We start from the raw sequence: 18,460 nt of genomic DNA, 5'->3' as shown, positions 1-18,460 counted from the left end.
TACAGGCTGTGTCCACCACGGATGATGGTTACGTACTCTGCCCACGTATACATCCGATCCGAAGCAGACAAGCCGAGCGCTTATATAACAAGGCTCCACGGCGAAAGGCCGGCCAGCTGCCCTACCTGCGCCGGCCTCCCTCGGTCCCTCCCACCGCTCAGGGAACCCCATTGCATCCACCACCGGCGGTCGCCGCGCACCGCACCGAAACGAAACAGAGAACATGGCGTCCGCCGCGCCCGCGCGCCACGTCCATATCGAGGCCCTGCAGACGGCGCTGCCGACGCGCGCGGTGGAGCCCGGGCGGGCGCGCCCCGTGTCCGTGGCCGCGGCGGCCCCGCTCCCTGCCGCCGCGCTGCAACGCCGGGCCCGCGTGGTGCTCTACTACCGCGCGGTCGCGGCCGCCGACGCGCCGGCGCCGTGGAGCCAGGAGGAGGCGCTCCTTGTGAAGGAGTCGCTGAGCGAGGCCGTGGCCGACCACCCGGAGATGGCGGGCCGCCTGCGGCGCCCCCGCGCGGACGGGTCCGGCGGGTCCAGCTGGGAGGTGAAGCTCAACGACACGGGCGTCAGGCTCGTGCTGGCCACCGTGGAGGCCGCGGTGGACGACTTCGTCGGCGCCGGCGTGAGCGAGGAGGACCGCGAGCGCAGGGAGGCCGCTCTCGCGCCGTGGACCCACGTGGACGCCGACGATCCCGATATGTGCGCCCTCTGCTTCGTACAGGTATGACGACGCGCGTTGCGTGATCGATACGTGGCGCGCGGCTACAAAAGTCCACGATCGCGTCACGTTTTCCTTTTTTTTTTTTTGACCCGATCGCATGTCTTGTCGCAGTTGACAGGCTTGGTTTCTTTGCATGATTGACCGCTAGGAGTACTTATTATGTTTTACTGCTGGATATCCATCTCTAGACATTGATCTTGATCTACCGTCAGCCCGTTCGCTGGTTGGTTTCTGGGCTGATAAGCTCGGTTGGTGCTGGTTTGTTGTAAGAGAAAAATACTGTACCATGGCTGATAAGTCCTAGCTAAAACCAACAAATGAACATGTTAAACATCTTAGAGCACTTGAAGTAAATAAATCAGAGTGACTCGAAAAAAAAAAAGAGTGAAGTTATAAAGATGGGTGGAGGAGTGCCTTACTCCACTTGGAGTAATAATAATGATTATAGTAAGAGTGAAGTTGGGGTCAATCGGCCTGCTCGCTGGTTAGTTTTTGGGCTGATAGGTCCGGCTGGCGCTAGTTTATTGTAAGAGAAAAACACTATTGGCTAACTGATAAGCTCTGACTGAAACCAACAAGCGAACAAGCTGAATTACGAATTCGCCACGTCGTTTGATTCGCTTGAAATAGAGTGTACATTTTTGGGCAACACTCAAGTCGAGCCCAAGTTTGGATGTACCTGCAAACAGAACGGAAACTGACAGCATGTGCGCAGTGCGGTGTATGTGTATCCTCCTGCCTCCCAACATTAACGTAGTACCGGTGTCACGAACGGTCGTCTAGAAGTACTGTATGTATTATGTATATCGATATACTGGCTCTGTTCGCTTGTCTTAAATTTGGCTTGTTCGGCTTGTTTTTTCAGCCGAAACAGTATTTTTCTCTCACAACAATTCAGCCGGAACAGTATTTTTCAGCCAGTTTTAGCCAAAGTTCAGACCAGCGAACGGGGCCACTGCCTCTGTAAAAAAGAATGCAACTATGGATTGAGTGTTCTTGGAGTGGTTCACGTTTAATCAAGTTTCTAGTGAATACTATTTACATTTATAGCCCCAAACTAATTTATTATGAAAATATATTTCGTAATTAATCTAATAATATTTATTTGGTATCATAAATATTAATACTTTTTTATCTATAATTGATTAAAATTAAGGTACTAAAACGTGATAGTGCGTTAGAATGGACGCAGATAGTACTATATATATTGATATCGATATATATACTACTCCATATGTAAGAGTACCACCTGCATCCTGTCCTCTCAATATTTTGTTGTGCTACTATGACTCTCTTCAAAAAATACAACCGTGGGTACAAATTTAAACAGGTATTTATCTAGATTTATATTTAGAATCGTATTATTTTAAAATGGATGGAGTATGTTTTAGGGTCTGTTTGGAATGACTAATTAAATTTTATTTAGCTAAATTTAGTTGCTAGGGATCAAAACGGTCAAACTAAAAGACCAGCTAAAATTTAGCTAAGTTTAGTTGCTTCAAATCAGCTAAACTCAGCTAAAGTTTAGCTAAGTCTATTAGCTGGAGGATCCAAACACCTTACCTAAAATTTAGCTAAGAGAAGTTTTAACTGGCTAAAGTTTAGCTTTAAAATTTTGCTAGCTAAACTTTAGTTCGATGGATTCAGGCAGGTCCTTAGAAAATGTTCCGTCGAGAGGGGGAGCTACTACTAATAAATGTTTTAGAAGGAAAAAAGGGTTTTGCAAAGGAGAAAGCACGTCTTAAGAGCGTCTCTAAGAGTATCCTATTTTTTCTCCTAAGACACCATATTTTTCAACTCCTAAAAAGATATTAGGAGAAAAAAAAATACCATCTCTAATAATTTCTAATAAATCACTTAAAAAATTCAAATCATCTCCACGCTGGTTCATGGCCTCTATCAGCTCATAGGTGGGCACGAAGCGAGTCCCCATGCCGGTGTTGGCGAGGAAGCCCTGCATCGGGGGCGGCGAATCCCTGCGATCGGCAACGGCGACACGAGATGCTCGCTCTACTCTTCGTCAGTGGCGACGGCAGCCGCTGGGGTCTCGTCGTACTCGGCGATCGGGGTGCCGGTGTCTGTGGCGTCGGCGCCAGGGACCACGGGCTTGTTGCTAGCTCGGTACTCGGCCACCTTCCTCTTGAACTCCATCACGCTGATCCCCAGCCATGGCTCAGCCGCGCCACCAAGCAGTCCCGCAGATCCGTCGCCGAGAACTTCTCGATCGCCCTTTGCCTGCTACCCTACAGCAGTGCAACATGCGACACCGGGGATCAGCAAGAGATACATGGCGTCGTCGGCATGTACGGATCGGTGGTGTTTGCAGTAATCACGTATTGAAGGGTCTTTGTACCGCTACCGGCGGCGGCGGCGGCCACGACGGGCACCGTGGCCAGCGACGCCGCCCGCATTGCCCTGATGGCGTCGATCACCATGGTGCCGCCGGCAACTGCGATATCCTCCATCAGTGTGCTCGCCGGCGACGGAAACCTTCTCTGCACGGCGACACGAGATGGCGCGAAGCAAGAAGCCACGCCAAACTGACGGCGGCAAGGGAGAAATCGCGCGGGGGACGGATACCCGCGACGGGAGCCACGCATAACTTTACATCGGTTGGGGTGATTTTTTCCGAGTGCTAAAAGTTTGGGATGATATATTAGTAGTTATTGGAGAGAGATTTTTTCCGATCTCGCTAAAAAACGAAGATTAGGAAGGCATTTAGGATGCTCTTGGAGATGATCTAAGATCGAAAATTCATCTGGTTGCCACGGGCGTCAGGTCACGCTAGGAGCCTGCCATGCCACAGAAATCAATGTGCCTGCTGTGTTGAAAGAGAAAGACGGCATGCAACGGAGCACGAGTCTGCAGTTTGCCACCATTTCGCAGAGGAATTAGACTTGTTTAGATTGTAAATTTTTACGATCTGGACACTGTAGCATGTTTCATTTGTATTTGATAAATTTTATCCGATTATAGACTAACTAGGCTTAAAAGATTCATCTCGTGATTTACAATCAAACTGTGCAATTAGTTATTTTTTTACATACATTTAATGCTCCATGCATGTGTCTAAAAATTGATGTGACGAAGAGAGAGTGAAAAAACTTAAAATTTTGAGGCAATCTACACAAGGCCTATGATACGATTGACGAAGCAGTGATTATTAAGGGGGTGTTTGGTTTCAGGGACTAATTTTTAGTCCCTGTCACATCGGATGTTTGGACACTAATTTAGAGTACTAAATATATTCTAATTACAAAACTAATTACACAGATGAAGACTAATTTACGAAATGAATCTATTAAGCCTAATTAATCCATCATTAGAGTATATTTACTGTAGCACCACATTGTCAAATCATGCACTAATTAGGCTTAATAGATTCGTCTCGCAAATTAGTCTCCATCTATGTAATTAGTTTTGTAATTAAAATATATTTAATACTCTAAATTAGTGTCAAACATCCGATGTGACAGGGACTTAAAAAAATAGTCCCTGGAACCCAACACCCCCTAATTCTGACGTGCTGTTCTCTGCTGCGTGCAGCTTACACGGTTCCAGGGCGACGGGGGATACGCCGTCGGCGTGAGCTGCGGCCTAATGCTGTGCGACCCGCTGTCGCTGGCGCGGTTCCTGCTGTCGTGGGCGCGCACGCACGCGGCGATGAAGGCGCGGAACAAGGTCGCCACAATACCGATGATGCAGTACACGGGCTACTTCCAGCGGCCCAACACCATGACCCGCCGCATCAAGTCCGTCCCGCTCGACGCCTTCGCCGCGGACGCCGGCGGCGGCACCGAGACCGCGCTCTTCAGAGCCTCCGGGGCGCCCGACCACCGCGCGCTCGCCAGGGCCTGCGTCGATGAGGCCAGCGACAGGCTCGGCGCGGCGGCCAACAAGGTGTCGCGGCTCTCGCTGCTCGTCGTCGCCAGGGACGGTGTCGGGGACAACCCGAGAGGGATGAGCGTGGAGACGTGCACCGCGGATAGCCTGCCTGTCCCCGGCGGCTCTTCCGGCAACAAGCCGGAGGTTGCGCAGTGGCAGGACCTCGGGCTGGAGGAGTTTGCGCTCCGGGAGAGCAAGCCCGTGCACGTGTCCTGCAGCATCGTGACCGGCGGGGATGAAGAAGGGCTCGTCGTCGTGATGCCCGATGGCAAAGGGTTTCTGGTCACGGTGACTGTACCCAAATAGGCCGAGAAGTAGTCGATCAGGATTTCGGTTGTTGTGGAAAACATTTGACTTGATTATGAGTTGCTGATCATTTTGTGCGCGACTGCATGAAATAATTCTGTATTTTGGTGGTGAGAGTGAGTTATACTGTATTGTATTGTTGTACCAGAAAGAGTGAGTGATACTGTATTGTAATGTTGTGCCAGAAATAAGTACTAGTAAACAGAGTGACCGGAACTTTGTTGAGCTAAACAGGTGCGACAGCTTGCTTACAAAGTGCTGCACCTCGCTGAAAATGGGCATCTTCATGGAAAAAGTCGTGACCATAAACGACTGAAAATTTCAGGTCAGACCATCAACGACACTCAAATGATTCACCTAGGGAAGGAATGATTGCATATATTTCCCGTTCGTTTTGGTATCTAATCTCTATCAATGTTTCTTTAGAATTAATCTCTATCAAATTTACTCTCATCCTCCCAAGATAAGTCTTCATCTCACACTCTGAGAAACAAACAATCTCAACTTTGACCATGTATTTCGATAAGTCAACCAATCTCAACTTATCTTAATATCATAAATATGATACCAAGTAAAAGAGCACATTTTATTGTACAGAGAGGTCAGCCAACTAGAAGTGGCCACGGTTAGTTGTACAGTACTAAACCCTCATTACGCAAGCAAAATTGTAGTGAAAGACTACTATAGTAGCTAAACATGTTTGTACATACTCAAAACAGACTAGTGATTAGAGACGCTGACAGTGACAGCAGCTGCAGGAATGGCACAGCAAATCGCCTCCTAGCTCACCTGCTTCACAATTGTTTTTTGAGAGAGAAAACCTGCTCGACAATGGAAAGCTAATCAATCATCGGTGTGGCGTAGATCAAAGGCGTAGGTGCGCGCAAGGTACGATGCAGAAAACTATCATCCTGGTTTGTTCAACGGCTCAACCAAAACTGCTAGCTGCATCCTGCAAGCTGTATCTTTCATGCTCTTCCGGCCACTATAGTACTTTCTAGTGTGATCATTAGAGGTGTTCTGCTCATTGGCTGAGCTCATGCCTGCGACGAGGCCCAGCCCAACATACTTACAGGGATGTCACCAGGGATCTTCACTTGTTGCCCAGCTAACCTTAGCTCAGTAGCGAAAACTGAGCTAGGCCTGTAGGCAGTACAACTCCATGCCGACGAATCAGACACACGACGCATGAGGATCAGACACACGACGCATGAGGATCAGCTTGCTCACCTACACAAGTAACACAACTACTATTGCGTTGTAAGCAGCCCGCAAGGCAAGGGATCTATTAGAATGCGAATAGCCTAGAATGTCATCAGTCTAGAATGAACAGTCCCATCGTATGAAGAGTCATGTAATCCATATGAAGAGTCCTGTAATCTCTTATATAAACTGTTGACCAATGAATGGAAAGTGCTAAGCCAGTTTCTATCATTCTATCATGGTATCTGCCTATTAACGATCCTAACTCCTTCCCTTCCCTATCTCCTCCCCTACCCAACGCTTGCTGCTCCTCCTTGTTGGATCGTCCCTCCTTCCTCCTCCATGGCAGACGACGACGCCTAGGCTGCAGCGATCGTCGCTGCCCTACCTCCTCCCAACCCCAGCCCAAGCTTGGCTTCGGCGCTTGCCACGATCAATGTCAAAACTCATATCCCCTTCGCCCTTGAACTCGATCCACCAAATTACTCCACCTGGCGTGAACTATTCCTCACCCTTGCTGGTAAATTTGGTGTGCTATCTGAAGGGTCGAGATGGCGACTAGAGGGGGGGTGAATAGTCTTTTCTAAAACTTAATCGCGTCGGCTAACCGATACAAATACGGAATTAAAACTATCGGTCTAGCCAAGACTATACCCCACTATATATGTTCACAAGCACCTTGCAAAGATACTAATTATGCAACTAAGGTGCCGGGCTAGCTAGAGCTCTCCTAAACAATTCTAAGAGCAAGGTTACACAAACCTATGCCACTAGTATTTTAAAGCAACAAGAGAGCTCCTACACATGCTAGTAAGCAAAAGCACAAAGCTAACGATGCTCACTAGCAATGCTCAATAACAAGGCAACCAATGCCTAATTAGAGAGCGCAAATACTTAGCTACACAAACTAAGCAATGTGACTAACAAGGTTACTAAAACCAAATTAGCCACGCAAGGGAGCTACTTCTATGCTACACAAGCAAGAAGGTAATTAGCAAGCTACACAAGCTATCTAATTACAAGAGCAACTACACAAGCTTAATATGTATAAAAGTAATTGCAAGCTTGTGTAATGGGGATGCAAACCAACGGGAAGAACAAGGTTGACACGATGATTTTTCTCCCGAGGTTCACGTGTTTGCCAACACGCTAGTCCCCGTTGTGTCGACCGCTCACTTGGTGGTTCGACGGCTAATTAGCATCACCCGCTAAGCCCGCACGTCGGGCGCCGCAAGAACCTACCCCTTAAGTGAGGGTAGCTCAATGACACGCTTTACTAAAGTTGCTCTTCGCGACTCCCGCGGGGCGAGCACAATGCCCCTCACAAGCTCTTTTCCGGAGCGCCGCACAAGCTTCTTGCGGGCTTCCACGGAGACCACCACCAAGCCGTCTAGGAGGTGGCAACCTCCAAGAGTAACAAGCACCACCGGCTTGCAACTCGATCACCTAGTACCACTCGATGCAACCTCACGATGCAATCGCACTAGAATCGCTCACTCACACAATCGAATGATCACTATCAAGTATGTGTGTGATGGAGGGCTCCCAAGCACTCTCAAGCATGGACACAAAGTCCCCCAAGGTGCTCTCTGCCAGCCATGGCCGAAGGCCACTTCTATTTATAGCCCCATGGGCTAAACTAGCCGTTACCCCTTCACTGGGCAACGGTCGGGCCGACCGGACGCTCCGGTCGTGTTGACCGAACGCTGGACCTCAGCGTCCGGTCGCTCGCAGACGACCACGTGTCCCGATTCCAACGGTCACTTGACCTGACCAGACACAGCAGCTTCAACTGACCGGACGCTGGACCCTTAGCGTCCGGTCGTTTCCAGTAAGCTCCCGAGCATGACCGGACGCATCCGGTCGAACGCGATCGGACGCAGCACCAGCGTCCGGTCACTCTCCAGCTACTGCAACACTCCACGTCAGCGCGACCAGACGCAGCCTACCAGCGTCCGGTGCATTCAGATCCAGCGTCCGGTCAGTTGACCGACGCCAGCATCTTCTCCATTCTCTTCACCCTTGCTCAAGTGTGCTAACCACAAGAATTTGCATCCGGCGCAATAGAAAATAGGCATTCCATTTTCCCGAAAGCGCCGAATCCCGCCTCGCAAGCTCGGTGAGAGGGAGAGAGGGACCCAAACCCATCTCAACCCTGCAAACACCACCTCCTTTGTAAATGTGCCAACACCATCAAGTGTACACCACCATGTGTATGTGTGTTAGCATTTTTACAATCATTTCCCAAAGGATATTAGCCACTCAACTTGCCACGCCACTCGATCCTAGCGACAATGCAAAGTTAGATCACTCGAGTGGCACTAGATGACCGATATGCAAACAAGTTTGCCCCTCTTGATAGTACGGCCATCTATCCTAAACCCGGTCATAAACTTCTCTACACACCTATGACCGGTGAAATGAAATGCCCTAGGTTATACCTTTGCCTTGCGCATTCCATTCCATTTCCTTCAATGTCGATGCAACACATGCACCAACACGATCAACAATGATATGATCCACTTCATATCATCACATGATCATATTGGTTCATCGATCTTGACTCTACTTGCTCTTCACCGTTGCCATCATCCATCGGCGCCAAGTCTTGCTCATGCTTCACCGCCACGCGGTCCATCACTCCAAAGCCTTCGACTTGCCCTTCACGCTTGCAACCGGTCCATCAAGCCAAGTCTTGTCTTGATCTTCTCCACCTTGATCACATGACTCAATGTCATGTCTCATGTGCAATAAGCTCCTTCATCATCACATGTGTGAGCTTTGCAACATCTCCAAGCCATTTTCACCTTCATGGCATATGTTGCTCACACACATGTACCTGTGGACTAATCACCTGTGTATCTCACATAAACACAATTAGTCCACCTAAGTTGTCACTCAATTACCAAAATCAAACAAGGACCTTTCACTATCCCATATCAATGGCACACCAGCACCCGAAGATCCCGATGCCTAATGGTTGGCGATTGATTGCTCAATCCGCTCTCTCATCTATTTGTCGTCGTCACCCTGTGTGATGCGCCTCATCATGGAGAGCGGTGCTTCTACCCACACCATCTGGACCAAGGCGGCCAACCTCTTCCTCGACAACAAGGCATCTCGTGCCATGACACTTGAAGCCAAGTTCCACTTTATGTCACAGGGCGACTTGCCAGTTCTTGAGTATGCTCAGTGGCTCAAGGACCTCGCTGATGGGCTCGCAGATTTGGAACAGCCTGTCAGCGACTCTACACTGCTGCTCGCCCTCCTCCACAGCGTCAATGAGCCCCTTCGCAACATGGCTTCCATACTGAAGACAAAGATTCCGCTGCCCTCATTCCTCGAGGCTCAGTCGCTTCTTGCCCTGGAAGAGTCCAAGCTCCCGGCGACCTCTTCGGTTGCTGCCTTCACTGCGCCCAGGAGCGCCCCTGTGCCTCCTCGTGCTACTGTGCCGGTGCATGCAACATTTGCTGCAACCCCAGCGCCGCCAGCGCCGCGTCCGCCGTTGCGTCCTTGGGGGCGCGGCAAGGGCAATGGAAGGGGCTACAACAACTGGCGTGATCCCCGTCCATGGTCCAACCCGTGGAGTGGCCAATTCCAAATGTGGCCTATGCCTGGCCAAGGAATTTTGGGCGCTAGGCCGGGCTCTGGGAAGTTCTAGCAACAATTGCGTCCACCGCCAGCCTAGACGCATATTGCTGCTCCTGCCCAGCCCGGCTACCCCTACGGCGCCTACCCATACGGTGCCTATGGCAATCCTTCGGGTGCTGCCCCTGCTGATCCAACGGCGTCCAGGAACCAGGCCACCTTGGCCAATGCCTTCAACACTATGACACTGCAGCATCCCGACGCTACTTGGTTCATGGACTCCGGTGCGTCCTCACACCTTTCATCATCATTTGGTAATCTCTCTTCCATCAACCCATTACTTCCTTCCAACTCCAACATCATTATCGGTAATGGTACTCGTTTACCTATCACCTGTTCTAGTCACACTTCGTTTCCTACCTACAACCGCCCTCTACATCTCTCCAATGTCCTTGTTTCTCCCCACCTCATCGCAAATCTTGTTTCTGTGCGTAAATTTACTAAAGATAACTCTTGTTCAGTTGAATTTGACCCATTTGGTTTATCTATGAAGGATCTCCAAACCAAGACAGTGCTCCACCGATGTGATAGTTCCAGAGACCTTTACCCCCTCATTCCGACATCCACAACCCATCCTAGCGTCTTGCTTGCAGCCATGGAGACTACTTGGCAACGGCGGTTGGGGCATCCCGGCGTCCAAGTCCTCTCATGCTTGTGCTCCAATAAGTCTATTTATGTTACTCCTAGTAATAATGACACCTTATTGTGCCATGCATGTCAGCTGGGTCGTCATAGTCATTTGCCCTTCTCCAACTCATTGTCAAGGGATTCTAAACCTTTGAGTTGATTCACTGTGACTTGTGGACGTCTCCTATCATGAGCATATCCAGTTTTAAATACTATCTTGTGTGTTTGGATGATTTCACTCATTGGTTATGGACCTTTTCTCTGAAATTGAAATCTGAAACTTTCACAACTCTATGCAATTTTCATAGCTATGTGCTTACTCATTTCAATTGCCGTATACAATTTGTTCAAAGCGACAATGGTCGTGAATTTGACAACAATGCAGCTCGGTCCTTCTTCCTTGAACAAGGCATTCATCTTCGCCTTTCTTGCCCCCATACATCCTAGCAAAATAGCAAGGCCGAACGCGTCATTTGGTCCACCAATAGCATCATGCGCACCTTGCTTTTTCAAGCATCTATGCCTCCTGCCTATTGGGTCGAATCCCTTTGCACCACCACTCATCTTTTCAATCTACACCCCACTAAAACTCTTCAAAATCAAACTCCTCATCAAATTCTATTTGGCACACCTCCTACTTATGATCACCTCTGCGTGTTCGGATGCTGTTGTTATCCTAATTTATCAGCCACCATGACTCATAAACTTGCCCCGCGATCTACCAAATGTGTCCCTCTTGGGTTCCCAGAGAACCACAAAGGCTATCATTGCCTTGACCTCTCTACAAATCATGTCATCATCTCATGTCATGTGCTCTTTGACGAAGACCACTTCCCTTTTGATCATCACTCACCGGCACCTTTGAGTGTCTATGATTTTTTGGATGACACAGATATTGATCAGGAGGCGCCAAGTATTTCTCCCATGGCGGCATCAGGTTCCACTGGCCCTTCAGCGACCACGCTAGGCACCAGTTGAAAGTGCAATCAAGCCTTAATTGTAGGTTTTGGTGATAATGACCACGCAATTAGAGAACTAATAAGATTTATCGAGATGACAAGTAGAGAATTTATATTCGAGGATGCTACATGAAACGAAGGAGCCCCCAATTACAAATATAGATGGCTTTAAACTCAAAAGAGGTTTAAGATTCTTTTATATCTTGAATTTGAGTATAGGAAAAGCCATACTATAAAGGGAGACACAATGCTTAAGCTAATATGTGCTACCAAGTGCTCAAACAACCATATGCATCCTTAGATTCATGGCCAAGACAGTCTACACTTCACTATTATCCTTACTGTCTTGTATGGTGCGGCACTACCGCACTTGAAGAGAGGCTCGCCCGACCTCTTGGTCACGGGCTCCGGTTCGCCCGACCCCTTGGTCGCGGGTTTTGGCTCGCCCGACCCCTTGGTCGCGGGCTTTGTCTAGCCTGTCCCTGAGGCCGCGGGCTCTATCTCGCCCGACCTCGAGGCCACGGGCTTCATCTCACCCAACCCCTTGGATGCGGGGTCCATTGAGGGCCAGGGTATATACCTTTCCCTTTCCTCCTCAACGGGCTATCTGTGATTCAAGTGACCGTTGGGGATGGGGGTATATATATACCTTGCCCTTCCTCCTCAACAAAGGCCAGCCTCTTCTTCCTCACTTGAATACGTCCAAAGCAGAGCAAGAGCTCTCTCTCTCTCCCTCCATTGTTGACCTCAAGCCCTCAAGCAAATCCATTGATTTTTCATCAATCCTTGAGGAAGAAGGGTCTCAAACTTGATTAGAGAGCAGCTCCATTGATTTTCCAACTCTAAAGAACACTTGATTCATGTTTTGGCCGGCGGTTGTGTTTGTTACTCTTGAAGCTTGGCTCCTAGCCGGCTAGAGCGTCGCCTGTGGAGCTTGCCAACTTGTGTGACAGCCCCAGAAAGTTTATAACCATCTCTTGAAGCTAGTGAACTCACCCCTCATCTCAAGAGTTAAGTCTTTTGACTTGAGAACAAGGAAGGGCTAGAAAGCTCTAAGCCTTAGTGGCTAACCTCAACAACGTGGAGATAGGCAAGCCTTGGTGGTGAGCCTAACCATGGGATAAATCATTATGTCACTTATGCTTGATTTACATTACTTGCATAACATATTATTGTTGAGGTGATTTCTAGAGTTTGAGGCTAATCTACTTGTGTGTGGTGTTCCCACCACTTTTAGCTATCGATCTGTGATCTACTACTCTGCAGGAAGCTAATAAATTTACCCGATCTAAATTTCATTGGGTAGATTTTGAACTATGAACTAATCTCTCATGCAGGTGCAGCAGTGCTATGCTCACAGAGCGGCAGTACCATGGGTAAATTTGACTTTGGTTTGAGTTGAATTTTTATAGACCTATTCACCCCCCTTTAGGCGTACTAGAGATCCTACACCAGTGCTGCTACATCTCCTGGTGGCATGGCTTCTCATCCTGCAGCACCGATAGCGATGCCCACCCCTGGCACTGAACCTCGACAACAGCCGGGGTTGGGTTGGGTATCCACTAGAGCTGATCCGCACCAAGGCAAGGCGCTACCCTCTGTGATCGGTGCTCCCTATCGGCCATCGGTTACACAAGTGTACACGCGATGTCACCAACCGCTTGCTGCACCAACGGTGCCCTTAGGATCCACAGCAGCAGTAGCTCTAGCGCCCACAGCAGCTGTAGCGCCCTTAGCAGTGGCAACGCCATCTGGCTCCACCTCGACTGTCATACCGGCTGCTCTACGCTCCTCTCAATCACCCATTGTTCCTGTTCCTCCCATTACTAATCAGCATGCCATGCAAACCAGGGGCAAGTCGGGCATCAGTCAACCGTGACAAATTTTTAACTTGTCTGTGGTTTCGTCTATAGCTTCTATAGATATTATCCATTGGAAGCATGCTATGGAGGAAGAATATGGTGCTCTTCTTGCAAATAAAACCTAGGACCTTGTACCGCCACCACCACATGCTAATATTGTTTGAGGCAAATGGCTTTATTGCCACAAGCACAATGCTGATGGATCTTTAGCCTGGTACAAGGCTCGTTGGGTCATCCATGGATTTTCTCAGTAGCACGGTATTGACTATGATGAAATCTTCAGCCCGGTAGATTTCATGTGTGTGCCTAGTGTGGGAAAGAGATAAGAAAAAAAATTCAATTTAAACCATTACCTCAACGTATTAGGAAGGAGATGAGGATAATGTTCCAGAATATAATTCTCCTAAGCTCATCACTTGAGGGAACCACCAATCGGTTTTTGAACTCACCACACCTTGATTATTAATACGGAAATGAGAACTACGCCCTTCGGCAATTAACTTCTTGATATAAGGGATTTCCGAAGCATCTTGCCTTTGCTCTATAATAATTTGCTCAAGTAAATTTGAGACTATAGCACTATAGGCTAACACTTTAGAATGAGTGAGGGGCAAAGATTCTTCCTCAACCAGATGCGACTTCTGACTTAAAGCATCAGCTACCACATTAGCCTTTTCAGGGTGATAATGGACTTCTAGGTTATAATCTTTGATTAACTCAAGCCACCTCCGTTGTCTCATGTTCAACTCAGATTGAGTGAAAATATATTTGAGACTATTGTGATCCGTGTATATATGCACTTTATTTTCCCAACAGGTAATGTCTCCAAATTTTTAGAGCGTGCACAACTGCAGCCAGCTCTAAATCATGGGTGGGATAATTCAACTTGTGTTTTTTAGCTGACATGAAGCATAAGCGATCACACGTCCGTCTTGCATAAGCACACATCCCAGTCTAGTCCTAGCGGCATCACAATACACATCAAACGACCTATCAATATTTGGTTGGGCAAGAACAGGAGCAGAGGTAAGAAACTTCTTCAGGGCTTAGAAAGCCTCTTCATAAGCCGGACTCCATACAAACTTGACATCCTTCTGGAGCAACTTGGTCATTGGTTGAGCTACTTTAGAAAACTCAGGGATGAAACGCCGATAATAACCAGTAAGACAAAGGAACTGATGAATCTGATACAATGACTTTGGAGGTTTCCAATTTAACACATCCTCCACCTTGCCAGGATCCACAGAGATGCCTTCAGGTGTTAGGACATACCCCAAAACTGCACTCGATCCAACCAAAACTCACACTTGCTGAATTTGGCATACAGCTTGTGTTCCCACAATCGAGTTAGGACTATGCGAAGATGTTGTGCATGTTCTTCATTGTTCTTAGAATACATCAATATGTCATCAATGAACACAACTACAAACTTGTCTAACTCTAGCATGAAGACTGAATTCATGAGGTACATGAAGAATGCAGGAGCATTGGTGAGACCAAAAGATATGACTAGGTATTCATAGAGCCTATACCTAGTAGAGAAAGCTGTCTTTAGTATATCTTATGGCCGGATCTTAATTTGGTGATACCCAGAACGAAGATCAATCTTTGAAAACACCTTAGCACCAGCCAACTGATCAAACAAAGTATCAATACGAGGTAAAGGATACTTGTTCTTAATGGTTACCGCGTTGAGAGGGCGATAATCCACACACATCCAAAGAGTGTCGTCCTTCCTCACAAAAATAGCTGGACAACCCCATGGTGAAGAACTTTTCCTTAAGAGTTAAAGCATTTGTCTTTATTTATTATCCTATCAATTTACTACCCAAAATTATATGTGTGGGGGAGTTTAGTTTAAGCAAAATTCTCTTTTCATGATGCATTGATCGACCTATTCGTTCGCTCAAGCTAGAATATAGCGACATTCGCATATAATTTTTGGCACAGCGCATTCTCACTTCCCATACGCTAAACGATTATTACGCAATGTAAGTTAGTGTACCTGTAGAAGATTGATTAGATAAAACCAGTGCCACTATCCTAGATAGACCATATTACTAGGGCTTATACTTATTTACGTAATTTATCGCATCCTACTTTTCGCAAAGCTTTTGTTGGTCAAATTTTAGGTTTTGAAAAGAGTTTTTAAACTCATGGACTCATTATTGGCTCTGATACCACCTGTGGCAGAATCACCCAAAATAACACGCTTTCAGAGGCGCTCGTCTTCCACTAGACACTAAGCACCCTAAAGTTAGCTACATCAGATAGTTCCGTCGAGCACACCCCACGGGAAAACTCGAATCAATCCACGTTTTACCTCCAGAATCCAATAATGAGTACGAGCTTACAATACTTAGTTCATTTCATACAACAAGAGTTCTTGGAAATTATTTATTACAATACCAGGGTTCAGAGTGCGATAATTAAACAACGGAATAAAAATAAACATCTAGCAAAAATGATATAAGGATCTGTCTGTGCCTACCAGAAGAATTCTCTATACAAGAGCTACTCCTTAAGCTGCACCTACAACAGGGTAAAATAAATCCTAAGTACACAATATACTCGTAAGACTTACCCGACTAGTAGGAATAGTTTCCAGACTTCAAGGAGTATGATAGGCAATATGGGTTTGCTGTTTTTTTTGCGAAAAGCATTACTAGAAGACGTCCTTAAGATCAAGTTTAATTAGTAGTCATGATTACTTCATTAGCTAACCATTCTAGGTAAGCATCTGTTCTACTTTCCAGAAAGGGTTGAGCAATCAGAACCAATTCACCATCTTTCATCTTCTAGTTTTTACTACGGTGCTAGACCATAGCCAAGTCGTACCGTCTCACGAAAACGGTGATTCACGAACCAATGTATCCTAGCTGGGTACCCCAAAACACACACCTCGCTTGTACCCCAGGCACAAATGAGACCAACCCATTTCACTCATGTCGAGTGGTCTAGGTCCCTGTCCAAACTTGGACTCCAAGTCCCCACACTTGAGATCCAGTCTCAGTATGGTGCTTAGACCTTCACCTTTCTCCGCCTCCAATCAGTCGGTTCAGAAAGAGCCAGAACCCACGACAAGAGCGCAACGAGTCTTCTTGCCCCCATAAGCAAGTATGTGCTCAAGATAATAAGTCTGTGACCTGACTACCATCCATAGCAACGGATAGTCCTCAATTGACATGGATAGGGAAAACAGTGTAACCAAGCTAAGCCCCGTGGCCATGTGACACAACTTGTTACACCCACCAATAACCCATGCCATATCCCTGCCCGGTCTCCTTTTCTCTTCACCATTTTATTATGAGAGTAATAATAATCATCTATTGTGAGTAATGGTAGGTTACTCACGCTACCAAAAACCTAAGCATAGTAGATACTCGAACCTGCACTAGTAAGACTCATAGGACAGATATATCTATGCATGTGGTTTCTATAAAATTCCTATAATGTAAATGCACATCACATATATATATATATATATTGATTATAAAAAAATATGGGTTATACTCCTCGACGATCTCCTCAAACTCGTGCTCGCCGGTGGTCATGATCTCTGCCGACTCGTTCTCTATATGCATGCGATGATGATGATGCAACAATTTAGTATTTAGGCAACAACAACTTTTAAAATACAAACACATATGCCATACTAACAAGCTAGCTTTAATGACTAAGATACTAAGCTAACCATCAGCTCTATCAAATCAAGTGTCAAGCTCACCCTAACAAGTGCTTAATTTCCTAAGTTAATGTTATGCTCTTATTCATATTAAAGGTTTAATGGATATGTAGCTACCCTAATAAACAAGCTATATTAGGGCTACAAAAATTACAGTAAGCACATAATAATACAATGAAGCTACTGTAAAAATTTCAAGATCAAAGCTATCACCAATTTACCACAAAAATTCCTACAATAATTACCCTAATAATATTAAGCACTTTCAAACGATTTAATAGCCCTTAGTATCAACATAGATATGCATGATCTATCAATACTACCAGATAGATCATAATTTTAGGAACTTAACAAAAATTTGTTTCGTAATTTTTGGACACCTACATGAATTTATATCAATTATACAAATCTAGCTCAGAAATTGAAATGGAAAAACTATTACTAATTCCTAAGAAAAAGAAAAAACGGATTCAACCGCACGGCCCACCTACGCGTGGCCCGCGCGGACGCGGCCCACGCGTGAGACGGCCTAGGGCGGGGAGCCCGCACGCGCTGGTGCTTTTGCAAAAGAGCCCTCGGACTACTCCTGAACTACACCTAAGTCCTAACACTATTTTTCTCTCTCTGTAACGAATTGATTTAACCCCTTGAGTTTTTCCTAATTTCCCCGTACACACCCCCGGGCACCTTTGTGCATGGCCGCACGGCGAGCAGCGGCATAGGGTGGCTACGCCAACCACCTGGGACCTACGCGGACCCATCAAGCGGGTCGATCACCATCCCTGGCCTAAACTACTATGCCAAGTTGCGGTGAGGGGTGGCAGGGCTCACTGGTGAGGGCTACAGCGACACGTGGCCATCCACGATGGCGGCGCGACCGTTCTGGTGAACTAGGGCAGCTATAGACCTAACCAGCTAGCAGGTGAGCATCAGGAGCTTACCGTGGACTCGACCGAATTGACAGTTGGAGTAGAGGATGGTGGAGGAGGGCTAGATGCGTGCGATCGAGCCATGTGGTGGGGCACCGTGGCGGACATGGCCACGTCAGCAGTGCTGGGGTAGCGGTACTTGTTCGGCTAATGAGCGCAGGGTGAAGAGAGAGTCAAAGCGGAGCTAATGGTGCAACAGGACCAGCCTCTCATGGCTCCATTGGGGAGTTGCCACCCGCGCCGGACGAGCGTGGCCTTAATGACCCGGCGGCGTGGGAGTGGCCAAATTGAGGCTTGGCTGGGCTCAACTCAAGGTGGGATGGGGTTGGACGGCTAGGTGGCTTAATGACGAGGCCATGGACGAGTTGAATTGAGTTGAGGTGATCTCTCTCTGGTGGATTTCGTGGGCGTGGCTCAGACGATAGAGACGATAGGGAGGAGGGTAGGTCCGAGCTTTGGTCATCCTCACCTTGGCGGCAAGCGGTAGGCCAGACCCGAGATAGCACCTGCGCGCTCGCTATGAGATAACGCAGCTAGAAAACGTGCGCGTGCGTAGGCAGTTGGGGAGCGCGACATGTGCGACCACAGCGCCATTAAGGTGAGGCGACGACGCAAGGCAGCAGGGAGCCAGCCCA

General features: G+C 47.5%; 1 protein-coding gene across 1 annotated transcript; it reads left to right on the top strand.

Moving 5' to 3' along the window:
- Positions 1-118: 118 nt before the first annotated feature.
- On the top strand, positions 119-5,206 carry LOC136474498 (uncharacterized). The gene is made up of 2 exons (XM_066472066.1): positions 119-721; positions 4,268-5,206. The coding sequence occupies exons 1-2, from the start codon at positions 224-226 to the stop codon at positions 4,910-4,912; spliced, it is 1,143 nt and encodes a 380-aa protein (XP_066328163.1). The 5' UTR covers positions 119-223; the 3' UTR covers positions 4,913-5,206.
- Positions 5,207-18,460: the final 13,254 nt, after the last annotated feature.

This window comes from Miscanthus floridulus, chromosome 8, assembly GCF_019320115.1.
Source record: "Miscanthus floridulus cultivar M001 chromosome 8, ASM1932011v1, whole genome shotgun sequence".
Taxonomy (NCBI): Eukaryota; Viridiplantae; Streptophyta; class Magnoliopsida; order Poales; family Poaceae; genus Miscanthus; species Miscanthus floridulus.
Note: the sequence above shows the minus strand (reverse complement) of the source record. Positions and strands in the feature narration are given on the sequence as shown.

Coding starts and splice junctions, on each gene's coding strand:
- LOC136474498 (XM_066472066.1), top strand. CDS start 224: ATGGCGTCCGCCGCGCCCGCGCGCCACGTCCATATCGAGGCCCTGCAG. Junction 722..4,267: donor GCGCCCTCTGCTTCGTACAG/GTATGACGACGC, acceptor TGCTGCGTGCAG/CTTACACGGTTCCAGGGCGA.